This window comes from Carcharhinus amblyrhynchos, chromosome 1 (assembly GCF_965287045.1).
Source record: "Carcharhinus amblyrhynchos chromosome 1, sCarAmb.v2.hapA, whole genome shotgun sequence".
Lineage (NCBI taxonomy): Eukaryota > Metazoa > Chordata > Chondrichthyes > Carcharhiniformes > Carcharhinidae > Carcharhinus > Carcharhinus amblyrhynchos.
Genome location: NC_137324.1, coordinates 181,408,669 through 181,427,432, shown reverse-complemented (window position 1 = coordinate 181,427,432; position 18,764 = coordinate 181,408,669). Strand labels below are relative to the sequence as shown.

Here is an 18,764-nt window from a genome sequence, read left to right as displayed (position 1 = left end):
GTTAGCTTTTCTGTTATCTGCCAGTGTTTTCTCAATTCTCTTATTTGCTTTCTCGCTTCCACTCTGAACCATTTTTATTTGTCCTAGTTTCCAATTGCATTATTCATCTCACATCTCGCATAAGCACACCTTTTCTTTTTCATCTTAATCGCTACCCTTCTCGTCATCCAGAGAGCCCTGAATTCTTTTGTGCTGCTTTTTCCCTTTGGTGAAATATACCTTTCTGTATTTGAATTTGACCTACATTGTATTGCTTCCAAGGCTAGAATTGACCCAACCAGAGCCTTGTGTTGCTGTAACCATGGGTGATCAATAAGAGTAGGGCTGTTCAGGATTATAGAATGCCTATAAAGAAAAGGCCACTCGGCCTATTGAATCTGCACAAAATCTCTGACAGAGCATCTTACCCAGGCCTAAGGGGATTTTTACAGTAACTTCATTGCAGTGTTAATGTAAGCCTACTTGTGACACTAATAAATAAATTTAAGTTAACTCCACACATTTCCCATGGCTAATCTATCTGACCTACACAGACACTAAAGGATGATTTAGCATGACCAATGCACTTAACACACACATCTTTGGAATATGTGAGAGAAACCAGAACACCTGGAGGAAACCCACACAGACACGGGGAGAACATGTAAACTCCACACAGACAGTGACCCAAAGCTGGAATTGAACCCCGGTCTGCTGGAGCTAGCACTGCTAACCACCGTGTCGCCCTTTCCTAACTCCCAGCCACACAAAATTCGAACAGGACAACTTGATGAGTGACTGAGTCTGAAGGTTTGAAACTGCTGCTAACTTGTTATTTATTATTCTCTCTCTACTGATGCTGTCAGACATGCTGAGATTTTCCAGCATTTTCTGTATCTTCTTCCCTGCTGCTGTCAGACTTTGAATGGACCTACCTTGCGTTAAGTTAATCTTTCTCTACACCCTGGCTATGACTGTAACACTGCATTCTGCACCATCTTCTATATGAATGGTATGTTTTGTCTGTATAGCACGCAAGAAACAATACTTTTCACTGTATGCTAATACATGTGACAATAATAAATCAAATCAGATTTGTTTCAGAATTCAATATCCACAGTATTTTGCTTCTTTTGTTATTTATTGGGTTTCTGTGAAAGGAGGGTGAAATGGGAGGGGACTGTGTGAAATGATTGACAGACAGCTGGGTGGGGCTGCGTGAAATGATTGATAGACGAGTGGGGCGGTATGAAATGATTGACAGAAAGCTGGGCGGGACTGTGAGATAATTGACATGCAGATGGGCGGGACTGATTGAAATGATTGACAGATAGCGGGGCGGGACTGTGAAATGATTGACAGGTGGGCGGGCGGGGCTTGTTGCTGGAGCACTGACTGGGATGCAGCGCAGGCGCAGTGAGTGGCTGCTTGGCACCCGGAAGCAGTTTGAAACTTCCTGCTCTATGTGACCTTTCGGGAGGAAGAGTCGGCTGTGTGTGACAATGAGTTGGGTGTGCTCTGTGGGGAAGCTGGTTCGGTTGTCGGTGAGTATGGCAGCGGCAGTTCCCCATTGCTGCTTTGCATTGTCCGCAGACGGAGCGCTCTTGTTGCTGGGACTGCGGCTCTATTACAGTAACTGGGAAAGCCGGCAGCAGTTGCCTGCTGGTATCGCCTGGAGTTTGCAGTCTTTTATCCCTGATATTGTCAAGGGGATTTGTATCAGATGAGGGAGATACTGGCTAGGCCGGCGTTTGTTGTTCTTCTGTTCCTGTTTAATTCCTATTCTTAATTGTCCTTGAGAAGGTGGTGGTGATCTGCCATCTTGAAGCCCTTGCAGTCCCTGTGGCGGAGGTCAATCCACTGTGCTGCTCAGGAGGGAGTTCCAGGATTTGAACCCTGTTATGGAACCGTAGAAGCCCTACAGTGCAGAAGAGGCTATTCGGCCCACACAGTTTGCACTATCTGAAAGAGCATCCCACCCAGGCCCTCCCCTCTGTGCATTTACCATGGCCAATCTATCAACTTCCCTGCTGTTGTAGCCAGTATTTATGTGGCTGATCTAGTTGAATGTCTGGTAAATAGTAACCCCAGAATTTTGTTGGTGGGAAATCTAATGATATTGTTTGAATGTCAGAAAGAAATGATCGTTGCCTACTACTAGCGCAATACAGATGTTATTTACAACTTATCAGCCCAAGTCTTAATGTTGCCCAGGATTTCAGCCTATGCAGTAAAGGTGGGTCAAGATTACCAGGTTCAGAGATATGCCAGAAGTTTTGTATTGGACTTCTGCTGTTACAATTTTTAGAAATAAAACTTAGATTGACTCGCTGTTTGAGATTATACTGTACTTATGTTGGCCTATATTACCAACTGTAGTTTTATCTCCACAAGCTGATATGGAATTGCAAGTCCTTTCCATCGTCAATCACAATTCTGAAGGTCACTTAGAATGGAAGCTTGCGTTTCTCTAACAATGTAGCACATTCCCAGCATAAATTAAAACCATCATGAATCAAGTCCCAGGGGATCTATCCACAAATTCAGGTTAAGCGGAGCTCACCATGAATACATTTTTGTGTAATCCGATATGCTTACAAAGTTATGTCAAAAGCAGCAGGTTCAAGTGGAATCACAGTAAAACAATAAATGTGTGAAAAAATCTTTGATTCAATTTGTTGGCACCTTATAATAGACTGACCTTATAACAGGCTGGAACTTTGCATTGCAAAGTGTGGGGAAATAGCTCCAGAAAAACACTAATTTTTTTTTACTTTGTGTGCTGTCTTTGACATGCGTGATGTAGTCCACCAATGTCATCAATGCAGTGTTTTGCTATTCTTGAACAGTGCTGCAAAATCTTGGAGCATATTTGTAGCCTTTGCTGTTTTGGAGGCACGTAGTTGACCTAACTTTGCTTTGGTCTGTGCAATCATATGGCAAACTCGGGCAAGTTCTATTAATCCACAGATGCCAGTGCAAAGTTTTGGCTTATCCTGGACATCATTCTATTAGATTTGCTGTTGTGCTAGCAAGATTGGTTAATGACTTTGCAGAGGAGGTTTACTAGGCTGATGCTGGAGTTGAGGGGGTTGAGCTATGAGGAGAGGCTGAATAAATTAGGCTTGTACTCGTTAGACTTTAGAAGAATGAGGAGAGATCTCATTGAGACGTATAAGATGATGAATGGGATGGATAGGATAGAGGTGGAGAGACTCTTCCCGCTCAGAAAGGATAGTAGGACTAGGGGGCACAGCCTCAAGATAAAGGGGGGGCGGTTTAGAACAGAGTTGAGGTGGAACTTCTTCACTCAAAGGGTGGTGAATCTCTGGAATTCTCTGCCTGTTGAAGTGGTGGAGGCTACCTCACTAAATATTTTTAAGACGCGGGTTGATGGGTTTTTGATAAGAGAGGGGATTAAGGGTTATGGGGAGAGGGCGGGAATGTGGAACTGAGCCACGACAGATCAGCCATGATCTTGTTGAATGGTGGGGCAGGCTCGAAGGGCTAGATGGCCTACTCCTGCTCCTATGTCATATGTTCTTATAACCAGAATTTTGTGTCACCTGACTTTGAGTCATTGTGATTTCATTGTATTTTGTGTTCTTGTTTCCTGTTCGAAGCTGTGATGTGAATGACCCTGTTTGTTATGAACAGAGATGTTTTATACATTCAAACTTCCAGTTGTTAGCTGAAGGTGTGATGCAACATAGATGCATAGAATCCCTACAGTGAGGAAGGAGGCTGTTTGGCCTATCGAGTCTGCACCAACTCCAAAAGAGCACCTTAACCAGACAACCCCCCCCATCCAACCTAACCCCGTAACCCTGCGTATTGGCCATGGCTAATCCACCTAACCTACACATCTTTGTTCACTAAGGGACATTTTAGCATGGCCAATCCACCTAACCTGCACATCTTTGGATGATTTCCCATTTGAAGGCTTTTTTTGTAACAGTCAATGAAGTTTTAGCTAAACAATTTTTTTTGTAGGCAACTTGCAATTTAACAGACCATTTCCCTTTTATTTTTAACACAACATGCAAAACCACTTTGCAGGTATACTTTATAAAATGTGTCCTTAAGTTAGAACATAGAACGTTACAGCGCAGTACAGGCCTGTCGGCCCTCGATATTGCGCCGACCTGTGAAACCAATCTAAGGCCCACCTAACCTACACTATTCCAATATTATCCATATGCTTATCCAATGACCCTTTAAAAGCCCTTAATGTTGACGAGTCCACTACTATTGCAGGAAGGGTATTCTACGCCCTTACTACTCTCTGAGAAAAGAACCTACCTCTGACATCTGTCCTATATCTACCACCCCTTAATTTAAAGCTGTCACCTCGTACTAGCCATCACCATCTGAGAAAAAAGGTTCACACTGTCCGCCCTATCTCACCCTCTGATCATCTTGTATGCCTCTATTAAGTTACCTCTTAACCTTCTTCTCTCTAACGAAAACAGCCTCAAGTCCCTCAGCCTTTCCCCATTATAGGAATCCAAAGATTGGTGAGGAATTTTCTTGATAAGAACCCAAATCATTTCTTTACATTGATATGAAAAGAGACAAAATATGCTACAATTGAGGTTTAAGATTGTAATTTTTTTGAGCTGTCTTTAATTTAGATAAAATCAAGAAGGTCATGGGATGTATTCTAAAGTTTGTCTGACAAGCTGGCACAACAGTCTGTTAAAGATTAAAGGAAAGTCCAGATAGTTTTGCCTGGTAACATCCTGGTAAATCTCCTCTTACCAGGCAACATCCTGGTAAATCTCCTCTGCACCCTTTCCAATGCTTCCACATCCTTCCTATAATGCAACGACCAGAACTGTACACAATATTCCAAGTGCGGCCACATCAGAGTTTTGTACAGCTGCAACATGACCACATGGCTCTGAAACTCAATCTGTCTACCAATAAAAGCTAACGCACCGTGCGCCTTCTTAACAGCCCTATCAACCTGGGTGCCAACTTTCAGGGATCTATGCACATGGACAGTTACAACTGCTGATTAACTTTCTTTGAGCTTTCCCAACTCTCTTTTATCTTGGAAGTAAATGGACAGTTTAAAGTACAATTGTTTATAACCTGACATTGTCAACACTTGGGACTTCAGAGGCTTGTGGTCTAAACTCTGTAAATACATACGCTGCTGGCATTGTCTCTAAGTTTGGATCCATTGCACCTTTCCAGCAAAACTATCAGGGCTTTCCTTTAATCTTTAACAGACTGTTGTCCCAGCTTGTTGTCAGACAAACTTTAGAATAGATCACATGACTCTCTTGATCTTATCTAAATTAAAGACACTTCAAAAAAATTACAATCTTAAACCTCAATTATAGCGTATTTTGTCTCTTTTCATATCAATGCAAAGAACTGATTTGGGTTCTTGTCAAGAAAATTCCTCACCAAACTTTGGATTTCTAAAAAAAACAATATGTGCGTCGTAGGAACTATAGGTGGATCACATAATATGGAAGCAGAGTACTTGCAAAAATGCAAAGTCTTTTATATCATGCCTTATCAAGTCATGCATCGTGGAAGTGTCCGTTGTGTGGGATTAGCATACCCATGGTTGACTCCTAGTCTGTACTGGTGAGAGCTGTGGCCTTGACACAGTACCTAGGATCACACTTCAGTTATTTGAAAATGGAGTATACTGCTATGGGGTGCACTACGATATTGTGATCTACCACAATGACTGCAGATGGATGCTGAAGAAAGCCTTCTTGAATTTAATTAAATTTTGTATTTATTTGTTCACTGGATGTGAGTATTGTTGGCTAGGCCAGTTTTTATTGCCCTTGAGAAGGTAATGGTGAGCTGCTGCTTTGAATTATTGAAGTCCATAGTATAGGTATACTGTTAGGGAAGGAGTTCCAGGTTTCAGACCAAGTGACAATGAAAGAACTGTGATATAGTTCAAAATTGGGAAGATGTATGACATGGAGATGGTGGTTTTCCCATCCATCTGATGTCCTTAACTTTCTAGGTGGTAGAGGTCCCAAGTTTGGAAGATGCTTTTGAAGAGCCTTTGATGGGTTTCTGCAGTGCATCTTGTAGATGATATGCATTGCTGTCGCTGAATCAGTTTAGAAGTATTGAATGTTTAAGGTAGTGAATGGGGAGTGCTTATCATTTGGGCTGTTTGTCCTGAATGATGATGAACTTCTTGACTGTGTTGAAGCTGCACTCATCCAGCGAGTGGAGTGAATGCCACGATCATATAATTGTGGCTTGTAAATAGTGAACAGGCATGCCCTCTTTGCTCCACCCGCGTGGGCTCCTCCACCCCCGATTTATTGTTGATGTTAATCTTCTGCTTATACTTTGGGCCACAGTAAATCCATTTCATAAATCTATTGACACTGATGATAAATAATGAAGCTAGATAAGCTTTTTCTGAAATTTTTTGCTGTTATTCCCACAGGTCTCAAATATGTGTAGATTAAGTATTCATTTTAAAACTGTACTGAAATATCATTGTGAAATGGCACTTTTCACATTCTAGTCTTTCGTTGTGTTAACATCAAGATGGAAAAGATTGAGACCTGCTTGCAAACTGCTGTACAGCACAAAGTCTGGGAAACCTGAACAGCCTATTGGGCGATACCCTGTCCCATATAAAAAGGATCTGCCATATGATATTGTTGAACTGATGGAGGAGGTAGAAACTAAGGTAGGAAATCTTTACTTCTGGGGTGTTGTTGGGATAAGGGTTCTTTTTCAGCTCTGTAACCAGTGGGATTCCACAGGAAACGGTTTTGGGACTACAACTGTTTACAGTATATATTAATGACTTGGAAGAAGGAAGAATGTACTTTAGCCAAATTTGCAGATGACACAATAGATGGAAAGGCAAGTTGTGAGAGGGATACAGTTTACAAAGTGATATTGGTGGGTTCAGTAAGTGGGTAAAGAGTTGGCAAATGGAGAATAATGTGGGAAAATGTGAAGTTCATTTTGGAAGGGTGAACAAAAGAACAGAAAAAGAAGAAAATCTGCAGAAAGCTACAACATAAAGGGACTGGGGCAGGAGGGAGTACTTGTGCATGAAACACAGAAAGCTAGCACACAGGTACAGCAGCTAATGGGGAAGGCTAATGGAACGGTGGCCCTTATTTCAAGGGGGTTGAAGTATAAGGGTTGGGAGACCTTGCTGCAACTGTACAAGGCACTGGTGAGACTACATCTGGAGTACTGTGAGCAGTTTTGGTCCCCTTAATTAAAGAAAGATATTATTTCATTGGAGACAGTTAAGAGAAGGTTCACTAGGATAATCTCTGGTATGAAGGGATTGTCTTATGAGGAGAAATTAAACAAGTTGGGAATCTACTTCTAGGAATTTAGAAGAATGAGAACTGATCGAACTGAAACACAGGATTCTTAAGGGCCTTGACAGGGAAATGCTGAAAGAATGTTTCCCCTCATAGGAGAGTCCAGGACCAGAGGGCAGTCTCAGAATAAAGGAGTAGACTCTACCTTGGTAGAGTCCTTGTGGATATCTAAGACTGAGATAGTTGGATCTTAGATCAGTATAGGAATCAAGGATTATGGGGAAAGGGCAGGAAAGTGAATGTGAGGAACATCAGATCAGTTGTGATCCTATTTGAGTGGCGGAGCAGGCTCGAGGGGCTGAATGGCCTACTCCTGTTCCTATTTCTTTTGGTCTTATGTTGGTAATCCATTTCACCAACTTTAATTCAATAACTTATTTTAGCATGTGCTGAGAAGACTGCATTGTGACAAGAATTTTGTAGATAAAAGTTCCTTTCGGAATTGACAATATGTAAATGCAAATATATCAAGCATCAGAAGCTTGTTTATGCGATTGCGCAAGTGATTTTTTTTTGTGGGTTCTGTTCTGAGTAATTCTTATTAGAAGTTGAAATATTGAATCAGGCTATTTGGCCCAGTTGACCACGTCTCTGTTTAACCTCTATGCGCCATAATCCTCCCTTCACTGCCTTATCCTTCGTATACTTATTGAATATAATCTTGACTGGCGTTTGACAAGGTACCTCACAAGAGGTTATTGCAGAAGGTCAGGGGGCACGGAGTTGGAGGTAGGGTGTTAGCGTGGATAGAGGATTGGTTGTCAAATAGGAGGCAGAGAGTGGGGGTCAACGGGTGCTATTCGGATTGGCGGTTGGTGACTAGTGGAGTGCTGCAGGGATCGGTGCTGGGGCCTCAGCTATTTACCATTTATATAGATGACCTGGAGGAGGGAACCGAGTGTATGGTGTCGAAATTTGCTGATGACACCAAGATTGGTGGAACGGCAAATTGTGCAGAGGGTGTGGAAAGTCTGCAGAAGGATCTAGATAGGCTGGGCGAATGGGCCAGGAAATGGCAAATGGAATTTAATGTTGGCAAGTGCGAGGTGGTCCACTTTGGTAGGAATAATGGTAGGAAGGATTATTACTTATGTGGCGAAAAACTGCAGCAGGCGACAGTGCAGAGGGACCTCGGGGTCCTTGTGCATGAGTCGCAAAAACCCAGCCTGCAGGTGCAGCAGGTGGTCAGGAAGGCTAATGGGATGCTGGCCTTCATAGCGAGGGGGATTGAATATAAAAGTAGGGAGGTCTTGCTGCAGCTGTATAGGGCATTGGTGAGGCTGCAGTTGGAGTACTGTGTGCAGTTTTGGTCGTCGCGCTTACGCAAGGATATTTTGGCCTTGGAGGGAGTGCAGAGGAGGTTTACTAGGCTGATACCGGAGTTGAGGGGGTTGAGCTACGAGGAGAGGCTGAATAAACTAGGCTTGTACTCGTTAGAGTTTAGAAGAATGAGGGGAGATCTCATTGAGACATATAAGATGATGAATGGGATGGATAGGATAGAGGTGGAGAGACTCTTCCCGCTCAGAAAGGATAGTAGGACTAGAGGGCACAGCCTCAAGATAAAGGGGGACGGTTTAGAACGGAGTTGAGGAGGAACTTCTTCACTCAAAGGGTGGTGAATCTCCGGAATTCTCTGCCCGTTGAAGTGGTGGAGGCTGCCCCGCTCAATATTTTTAAGACGCGGGTTGATGGGTTTTTGATAGGCAAGGGGATTAAGGGTTATGGGGAGAGGGCGGGAATGTGGAACTGAGACACGACAGATCAGCCATGATCTTATTGAATGGTGGGGCAGGCTCGAAGGGCTAGATGGCCTACTCCTGCTCCTATTTCTTACGTTCTCTCTTCTGATTTAAATATCTTACATTTAATCTTGTGTCTTTGACCCCTTGTTCTAGAGACCCTCAAATCAGATCCTCATACCTTATCCACTGCTATACAGACAGCCTGACTAATTATTACTCTTTATCAATTTTTAATCCTTCTAATGTACTAATTATGACCTCTTTTACCATGGCATGGGTAGCATCATCTTTTTTGATAAAGACAGATGCAGTTCATTTAATATTTAAGCTTATCCCCTTGCCTTCAGGCATAAATCCACTTTTTGGTCCCTATTCGGCCCTACTGTTTTTTTCCAGCGGAGAGAAAATTTTGCAATTCTCTTTTACGTTAGTTGTCTATCTCTTTTCGTATTCCCGCTTTGCCTCTTTGCTTTTTTCACTTCTGAACCTTCTATATTTGCCATTGTATTATCCACCATCTGTTATACAAACATATGAATTAGGAACACAAATTGGCGCACCACACCCCCCAACCACCCCCCCCCCCCCACCCCGCCCCAACCGCCTCTCTCAAGCCTGCTACACATTCAATAAAATCATGGCTAGTCAGATTTTAGCATCAACTTCACATTCCTGCCTACACCCGATAATCTTTCACCCCTTGATTATCAAGAATATGTTTGTCAGCACGGTAATGCCGTGGTTAACACTGCTGCCTCACAGTGCCGGGAACCCGGGTTCGATTCGTGCCTTGAGTGACTGTGGAGTTTGCACGTTTCCTCCTGTGTTTGCATGTGTTTCTTCTGGTTGCTCTGGTTTCCTTCCACAGTCAAAAGATGTGCAGTTAGGTGATTTGTCCAAGCTAGATTGCCTATTAGTATCCCAAGATGTGTGGGTTATGGGGATTAGAGGTGTGAATGAATGGGGTTATGGGGATTGGGACAGGATGCGATGCTCTTTCAGAGAGTCAGTGCAGACTTGATGGGCTCCTTATGAAACTTCTGCCTTAAAGTTTTCAAAGATTCTTCCTCTGCCACATTTTGAGAAAAGTTCCAAAGTGTCTCAACCCATTGAGAAGGAAAATCCTCATCTCTATTTTTATAACACAATTTTTTTCATTTTAACCTCTCCTTTATCATCCAGGTGCTCTAGATTTGTTTGTCCTACCTTACTCTTTCATGGGTATTGTTATGATTCAGGTCAGAAACTCCTAAGTGTTTTACAGAGCTTGCCTGTATCATAAATTTTGCACTTTGACTTTGGCTAAGATAAGCATGAGAGGTTTCACTTTGGGTATGATTCAAATGACCCATGAGGAAGCTTTAAACAAACCAAGTGTGAGAATATAGTTAACATATATGGAAAGAAAATTAGCAATAACTTTCATCAAGTGCAAACAAAAAAACAACCACGATGATGTATTAACAAATATATCTAAGATGTTCCAATCAAACGAAACTTCTCATAGACGAAACCCTTTACACAAAGACTAATGCTCACATGATACTGGAATTCAGTCCTTTGAATGAATGCCACAGTTCTTTTGAGGCACACAGACAAGTTTGGAGTCAGAACAGCTTTCCAGAACACGAGGGCAAGACTCTGGTCGAGCACCCATAGCAGATTCTCTTTTCCAGGAAGGCAAGAAGCCTTGCTTTCAGCTAACCAGCAGAATTTTGAAAAACCATGGAGAGAATGAAAGACAATGCTCAATTTAAAGCTGTCCCCTCGTACTAGCCATCACCATCTGAGAAAAAAGGTTCACACTGTCCACCCTATCTGGGGTGCCACCCGTATAGTTGAGAAAGCCCCCCAACTCTCTACTTTCTCAGAGGACTAAGGAAATTTGGCATGTCAGCTACGACTCTCACCAACTTTTACAGATGCACCATAGAAAGCATTCTTTCTGATTGTATCACAGCTTGGTATGGCTCCCGCTCCTCCCAAGACTGCAAGGAACTACAAAAGGTCGTGAATGTAGCCCAATCCATCACGCAAACCAGCCTCTCATCCATTGACTCTGCCTACACTTCCTGTTGCCTTGGCAAAGCAGCCAGTATAATTAAGGGCCCTGTGCACCCTGGACATTCTGTCTTCCTCCTTTGGAAAAAAGGATACAAAAGTCCAAGGTCATATACCAACCGACTCAAGAACAGCTGCTTCCCTGCTGCTGTTAGACTTTTGAATAGACTTACCTCGCATTAAGTTGATCTTTCTCCACACCCTAGCTATGACTGTAACACTACATTCTGCATTCTCTCATTTCCTTCTCTATGAATGGTATGTTTTGTCTGTCTAGCTGACAAGAAACAATACTTTTCACTGAATGTTAATACATTTGACAAAAATCAAATCAAATGCTACATCATTCGATGACAGGTCCTAGCTAGCAGAATGATTCCTTTAGAATTCTGAGGTGACTATTTCAAATTCCTCAAAATTTCTCTGCTGTTGCATTGGTACTTTATCAACTTTAAAACTAGGGAGAGAGAGAGAAATGTTATTCTTTTACGTACATATAAACACAAAAAATAGGAGCAGGTATAGGCCATTCAGCCCCTTAAGTCTGCTCTGCCATTCAGTAAGATCATGGCTGGTCTAACTGTGGCCTCAATTTGGCATTCCTGCCTATCCCCAGTAACCTTAGATTCTTGACTAACAAAGGACTCAATCTACCGTTGCTTAAAAAATATTAAATGACCCTGCCTCCACTGCTCTTCCAAAGACTCATGACCCTCTGAGAAAGAAATACTGCTGATATCTGCCTAATTGGTGACCTCGTTTTAAACTGTGACCTCTAGTTCTAGGCTCTCTCACAAGGGGAAACAACCTTTTAGCATCCCCCGCCCCGGTCAAGCCTGTTCAGGATCTTTATATGATGTAATCAGATAACCTCTTAATCTTCTGAACTCCAACAGATACAGGCCCAGCCTGTTCATCTGTTCCTCATAAGATAACGCCACCACCAACCCTGGGAATCAGTCGAATACACCTTGTGATTGTCCTTTCAGGATGAATCTGGGCAACCAAACAGGTGGGGGACTACACTGATAAGCACAGATTCTGTACTCGGAGTCATCTCGGAAGCAGATTGGCTGCAAGTCTCTGTATAGTTTAACCTGTAAATAAATGAGTTGTGTTTTCCCTAAACTGGTGAACAAACATTTTGATATTTGGTGATGAAGATAAAACAAAATTCTCAGACTGTGAGCATTCAGTTCACAGTGAAATTGAGAAAAGACAAAAGTACTGACTAAGATGTCCTCTTTGGGCTGATAGATCCATTTTAATCCTCTGAGGAGGACTCGGCACAATACATAGAATGCTTTGGGTATTACTTCTGCTCAAACTAAATTGGGGAGAAAGAAAAGTACAAGCAATTCTGCAGAGTGCGTGTAGAACCCAAACATATAATCCAATTCACAATCCCACAGTTGCCCGAAGCCAAGTCAATCAGTGAATTGGTGAAGTCACATTTCTTGTCTAAACCACCAGTCATCCTCCTCAAGTTCAGTTTTAATTCAAGGAGGAGAGCTCCAGATAAAACAATTGCAACTTGCATCACTAAATTAAAACATGTTAGAGTATTATGATTTTGGAGCCACCTTGAATATGTTACAGTCTGTGGGGTGAACTAGGTTCACAAACAGGGCATATATAGACAGAGACACAATTGCAAGATAATGGTGGCAATGCGAGTCTTTGCATGTAATCAACTCTTTACAGGTACAGACAATGCGAGTGGAGAGAGGCATAATCACTAGTTAAAGAAGTATGAATCGTCTCAAGCCAGGACAGTTTGTAAGATTTTGCAAGGTCAGGCAAAACGGTAAGGACCGCATGTAGCGTAATCTGAGCCCAAGATCTGGGTTGAGGCCGTCCTCACGTGTGCGGAACTTGGCTATCAGTTTCTGCTGGGCAGTTCTGCATTGTCGTATGTTTTGAAGGTTGCCTTGGAAAATGTTTACCTGAAGATCAGAGGCTGAATGTCCTTGATTGCTGAAGTCTTCCCTGACAGGAAGGGAACAGTCCTGCCTGGTGATTGTCAAGTGGTGTCCATTCATCCGTTGTCGTAGCAAGTTCATGGTCTCGCCGATGTACCAAGCCTCAGGATATTTGCACCTGCAGTATATGGAGTAGACAGTGTTGGCCAAGTAGCATGAGTATGTACCGTGTATCTGATGGGTGGTGTTCTCACGTGTGATGGTGGTATCTGTATTGATGATCAGGCACATCTAAAGACTCCTGTAAAGACTTGCATTCCAATCATTATCTTGCAATTGAGTCTATATATGCCGTGTTTGTAAACCCAACCCTCTACTCATCTGAGGAAGGAGCAACGCTCCGAAAACTCGTCATACCAAATAAACTTGTTGGCGTTTAACCTGGTGCTGTGAGACTTCTTACAAAAGTCCCATTCGACCCATCAGGCCTGCACCAACACAGTCCTACCCAGGCCCTATCCTGATAACCTTACACATTTATCCTAGCTAGTCCTCCTGACACTAAGGGGCGATTTACCATGGCCAATCCACCTAACCTCCACATCTTTGGATCGTGGGAGGAAACCGGAGCACCCGGAGGAGAATGTGCAAACTTCACATAGACAGTGACCGAGGCCGGAATTGAACCCAGCTCCCTGGTGCTGTGAGACGGCAGTGCTAACCTCTGTGCTGCCCAAAGTATGTACAATTGCTTCTGCCTGGTTTCTGCCATCTCTATTAGTACCCTGGGATGCATTCCATCAGGGCCAGAAGACTTGTCTACTTTTAGCCCTATTAGCTTGCCCAACACTACCTCTTTAGGGATAATAGTTTCTTGGTCCTCACCTGCCATACCTTTCCTGTCGTCAATTTTGTCATGTCATTTGTGTCTTCCACTGCGATGACTGACACAAAATACCTGTTCAATGCCTCAGCCATTTCCTCATTTCCAGTTATTACATCCCACTTCTCATCCTCTGAAGGACCAATGTTTACTTTGGCCACTCTTTTTCGCTGGTAGGAACTTTTGCTATCTGTTTTATATTCTGAGCTAGTTTTCTCTTGTAATCCATTTTACTTTTCTTTGTAACTTTTTTCGTGGCTTTCTGTTGACCTTTAAAGATTTCCCACTCCTCAAGTTTCCCAATAATCTTTGCCACTTTGTATGCGTTTTCTTTCAATTTGATACCCTCCGTTATTTCCTTAGGTATCCATGACTGATTATCTCTTTCTACAGGCCTTCCTTATCACTGGTATATATGTTTTCTGAGCACTGTGAAAAATCACTTTGAAAGACCTCCACTGTTCCTCAATTGTCCCACCATAAAGTTTTTGCTCCCAGTCTACCTTAGCCTACTCCTCCCTCATCCCTTTTGTAGTCTCCTTTGTTTAAGCCCAAGGCACCGGTATTGGATTTTACCTTCTCACGCTCCATCTGTATTTTAAATTCAACCATACTGTGATCGCTTCTTCGAAGAGGATCCTGAACTGTGAGATCATTAATTATTCTGCTCTTAATACACAGGTCCAGATCCAGGATAGCTTGCTCCCACGTAGGTTCCATTACATGCTGTTCAAGGAAGCTATTGCGGGTACATTCTATGAATTCCTCCTCAAGGCTGCCTTGGCCAATCTGGTTTGACCAATCGACATGTAGATTAAAATCCCCCATGATAATTGCTGTACCTTTTTTACATGCATCAGTTATTTGTTTATTTCTCGCCCCACTGTGATATTCTTTGTGGCCTATAAACTACGCCTGTCAATGGCCTTTTCTCTTTACTATTTCTAATTTCAACCTAAATGGATGCAATCTTTTCTTCCATAAAACCTATATTATCTCTCACCTCTGCCCTGATGTCATCCTTAAATATCAGAGCTATACCACTTCTTTCATCTTCCCATCTGTTCCTCTGAACAGTCTAATATGCCTGGATATTTAACCCCTAGTCGTGACCATCCTGCAACCATGTCTCTATAATGGTCACCAAAGCATACTCGTTCACAATGATAGAACATAAGAACATAAGAAATAGGAGCAGGAGTAGGCCATCTAGCCCTTCGAGCCTGCCCTGCCGTTCAATAAGATCATGGCTGATCTGAAGTGGCTCAGTTCCACTTTCCCGCTTTCTCCCCATAACCCTTAATCCCCTTGCCTATCAAAAACCTATCTAACCGCGTCTTAAATATATTTAGCGACGTAGCCTCCACCACTTCAACGGGCAGAGAATTCCAGAGATTCACCACCCTTTGAGTGAAGAAGTTCCTCCTCAACTCTGTTCTAAACTGCCCCCCCTTATCTTGAGGCTGTGCCCTCTAGTCCTGCTGTCCTTTCTGAGCGGGAAGAACCTCTCCACCTCTACCCTATCCATCCCTTCCATCAACTTGTACGTCTCAATGAGATTCCCCCCTCATCCTTCTAAACTGTAACGAGTACAAGCCCAGTCTATTCAGCCTCTCCTCATAGCTCAACCCCCTCAACTCCAGTATCAGCCTAGTGAACCTCCTCTGCACTCCCTCCAAGGCCAAAATATCCTTGTGCAAGTGCGGCGACCAAAACTGCACACAGTATGATTTGTGCTGTCAACTCATTTATCTTGTTTCAAATACTACAAGCATTCAGATAAAGTGCCCTTATGCTAGTTAGAAACATAGAAAAACTACAGCACAGACAGGGTCTTCAGCCCACAAGTTGCACCTAACGTGTCCCTACCTATTAAGCATACCTATAACCCTCTATCTTAATAAATTCCATGTACTTATCCAAAAGTCTCTTAAAAGACCCTATTGAATCTGCCTCCACCACCACTGCCGGTAGCCGATTCCATGCACCCATCACCCTCTGAGTGAAAAACTTACACCTGACATCTCCTCTGTACCTACTCCCCAGCACCCTAAACCTGTGTCCTCTTGTGGCAGCCATTTCAGCCCTGGGAAAAAGCCTCTGAGAATCCACCCAATCAGTACCTCTCAACATCTTATACACCTCTATCAGGTCACCCCTCATCTTTCGTCTCTGCAAGGAGAGAAGACTGAGCTCCCTCAGCCTATCCTCATAAGGCATGCCACCCAATCCGGGCAACATCCTTGTAAATCTCCTCTGCACCCTTTCTATGGCTTCCACATCCTTTCTGTAATGAGGTGACTAGAACTGAGCACAGTACTCCAAGTGGGGTCTGACCAGTGTCTTATACAGCTGCAGCATTATCCCCTGACTCCTAAATTCCAAGTCCTCAATTGATGAAGACCAGTACACCATATGCCTTCTTAACCACAGCCTCTACCTGTGAAGCTGCTATGAATCCGGACTCCAAGATCCTTCTGATCTTCCACACTGCCAAGAGCCTTACCCTTAACATTATAATCTGTCTATTTGACCTGCCAAAATGAATCACCACACACTTGTCTGGGTTGAAGTCCATCTGCCACTTCTCCGCCCAATCTTGCATCCTATCAATGTCTCATTGCAACTTCTGACATCCCTCAAAACTATCCACAACACCTCCAACGTTTGTCATTGGCAAACTTACCAACCCATCACTCCACTTCCTCATCCAGGTCATTTATAAGAAACACAAAGAGCAAGGGTCCCAGAACAGATCCCTGGGGCACTCCACTGGTGACTGACCTCCATGCAGAAAAAGATCCATCTACAACCACACTTTGCCTTCTGTGGGCAAACTAGTTTTGAATCTGAGCAGTGTCCCCTTGGATCCCATGCCCCCTCACTTTCTCAATAAGCCTCGCATGGGGCACCTTATCAAATGCCTTGTTGAAGTCCATATAAACTACACCTACTGCTCTTCCTTCGTCAACGTGTTGAGACATATTCTCAAAAAAATTCAGTCAGGCTCGTAAGGCATGATCTGCCTTTGACAAAGCCATGCTGACGATTCTTGATCATGCTATACCTCTCCAAATGTTTATAAATCCTGCCTCTCAGGATCTTCTCCATCAACTTACTGAGGTTAGACTCACTGGTCTATAATTTCCTGGGCTATCTCTTCTCCCTTTCTTGAATAAAGGAACCACATCCGCAATCCTCCGGAACCTCTCCCATCTCCATTGATGACGCAATGATCATCGCCAAAGGCTCAGCAATCTCCTCCCTCGCCTCCCACAGTAACCTGGGGTACATCCCATCCGGTCCCAGTGACTTATCTAACTTGGTGCTTTTCCAAAGCTCCAACACATCCTCTTTCTTAATGTCTACATGCTCAGGCTTTTAGGTCCGCTGCAAGTCTGCAACCACCAAGATCCTTTTCCATTGTGAATACTGAAGTGAAGTATTCATTGAGCACATCTGCTATTTCTACTGCTTCTATACAAACTTTCCCACTGTCACACTTGATAGGTCACATTCCTTCATGTTTTATCCTCTTGTTCTTCACATACTTGTAGAATGCCTTGGGATTTTCCTTAATCCTGCCTGCCAAGGCCTTCTTATGCCCCCTTCTGGCTCTCCTAATTTCCTTCTTAAGTTCCTTTCTACCAGCCGTATACTCATCTAGATCTTTAAGAACATAAGAAGTAGGAGCAGGAGTAGGCCATCTAGCCCTTCGAGCCTGCCCTGCCATTCAATAAGATCATGGCTGATCTGAAGTGGATCAGTTCCACTTTCCAGCTTTCTCCCCATAACCCTTAATTCCCTTGTCTGTCAAAAACCTATCTACTCGTGACTTAAATATATTTAGCGAGGTAGCCTCCACCACTTCAACGGGCAGAGAATTCCAGAGATTCACCACCCTTTGAGTGAAGAAGTTCCTCCTCAACTCCGATCTAAACTGCACGCCCCCCCGCCTTATCTTGAGGCCGTGCCTTCTAGTCCTACTATCCTTTCTAAGTGGGAAGAATCTCTCTACCTCTACCCTATCCCTCCCTTTCATTATCTTATACGTCTCTATAAGATCCCCCCTCATCCTTCTAAACTCCAGCGACTATAGACCCAGTCTATTTAGTCTCCCTTCATAGTCCAACCCCCTCATCTCCGGTATCAGCCCAGTGAACCTCTTCTGCACTCCGTCCAAGGCCAAAATATCCTTGCGCAAGTGCGGCGACCAAAACTGCACACAGTACTCCAGCTGCGGCCTCACCAGTGCCCTGTACAGTTGCAGCAAGACCTCCCTGCTTTTGTATTCTATCCCCCTCACTATAAATGCCAGCATACCATTTCCCTTCTTGATCACTTGATCACCTGCTGCACCTGCAGACTGCTCTAACATTACCTAGCTCTCTGAACCTTTTGTAAGCTTTTCTTCTTGACTAAATTCATCACAGCTTTCATGCACCACAGTTCCTGTAACCTATCATAATTTCCCTGTCTCATTGGAACATTGCTGCGCAGAACTCCAGACAAATATGTCTTAAAAATTTGCCACATTTCTTCTGTACATTTCCCTGAGAAAACCTCTTTCCAATTTGTGCCTCGAATTTCTTGCCTGATAGCCTCATAATTCCCCTTACTCCGAATAAACACTTTCATAGCTTGCCTGATCCTATCGCTCTCCAATGCTAATGTAAAGGAGACAGAGTTATGATCACTATCCCCAAAATGCTCTCTCGCTGAGAGATCTGACACCTGTTTTGTCTTTTTGAATCCTAATACCTCCTTTAATAACATCCCCTGAGTTCTCCTTCATTTTAACTGTGTTCCTGATATTTGATGCAGTTGA

General features: G+C 43.3%; 1 protein-coding gene across 2 annotated transcripts in view; it reads left to right on the top strand.

Annotated features, from left to right (window-relative positions):
- Positions 1–1,451: 1,451 nt before the first annotated feature.
- The window catches only part of LOC145348252 (uncharacterized), a 40,003-nt gene continuing 22,690 nt past the window's right edge, over positions 1,452–18,764 (top strand). The window contains exons 1-2 of one of the 2 annotated variants that reach the window (XM_080196457.1): positions 1,452–1,523; positions 6,500–6,667. In XM_080196457.1, coding sequence (XP_080052583.1) covers positions 1,482–1,523; positions 6,500–6,667 — 210 coding nt within the window. In that variant the 5' untranslated portion in view covers positions 1,452–1,481. The remainder of the gene's footprint in view (positions 1,524–6,499; positions 6,668–18,764) is intronic. The other variant, XM_080196465.1, reaches the window with a different exon arrangement.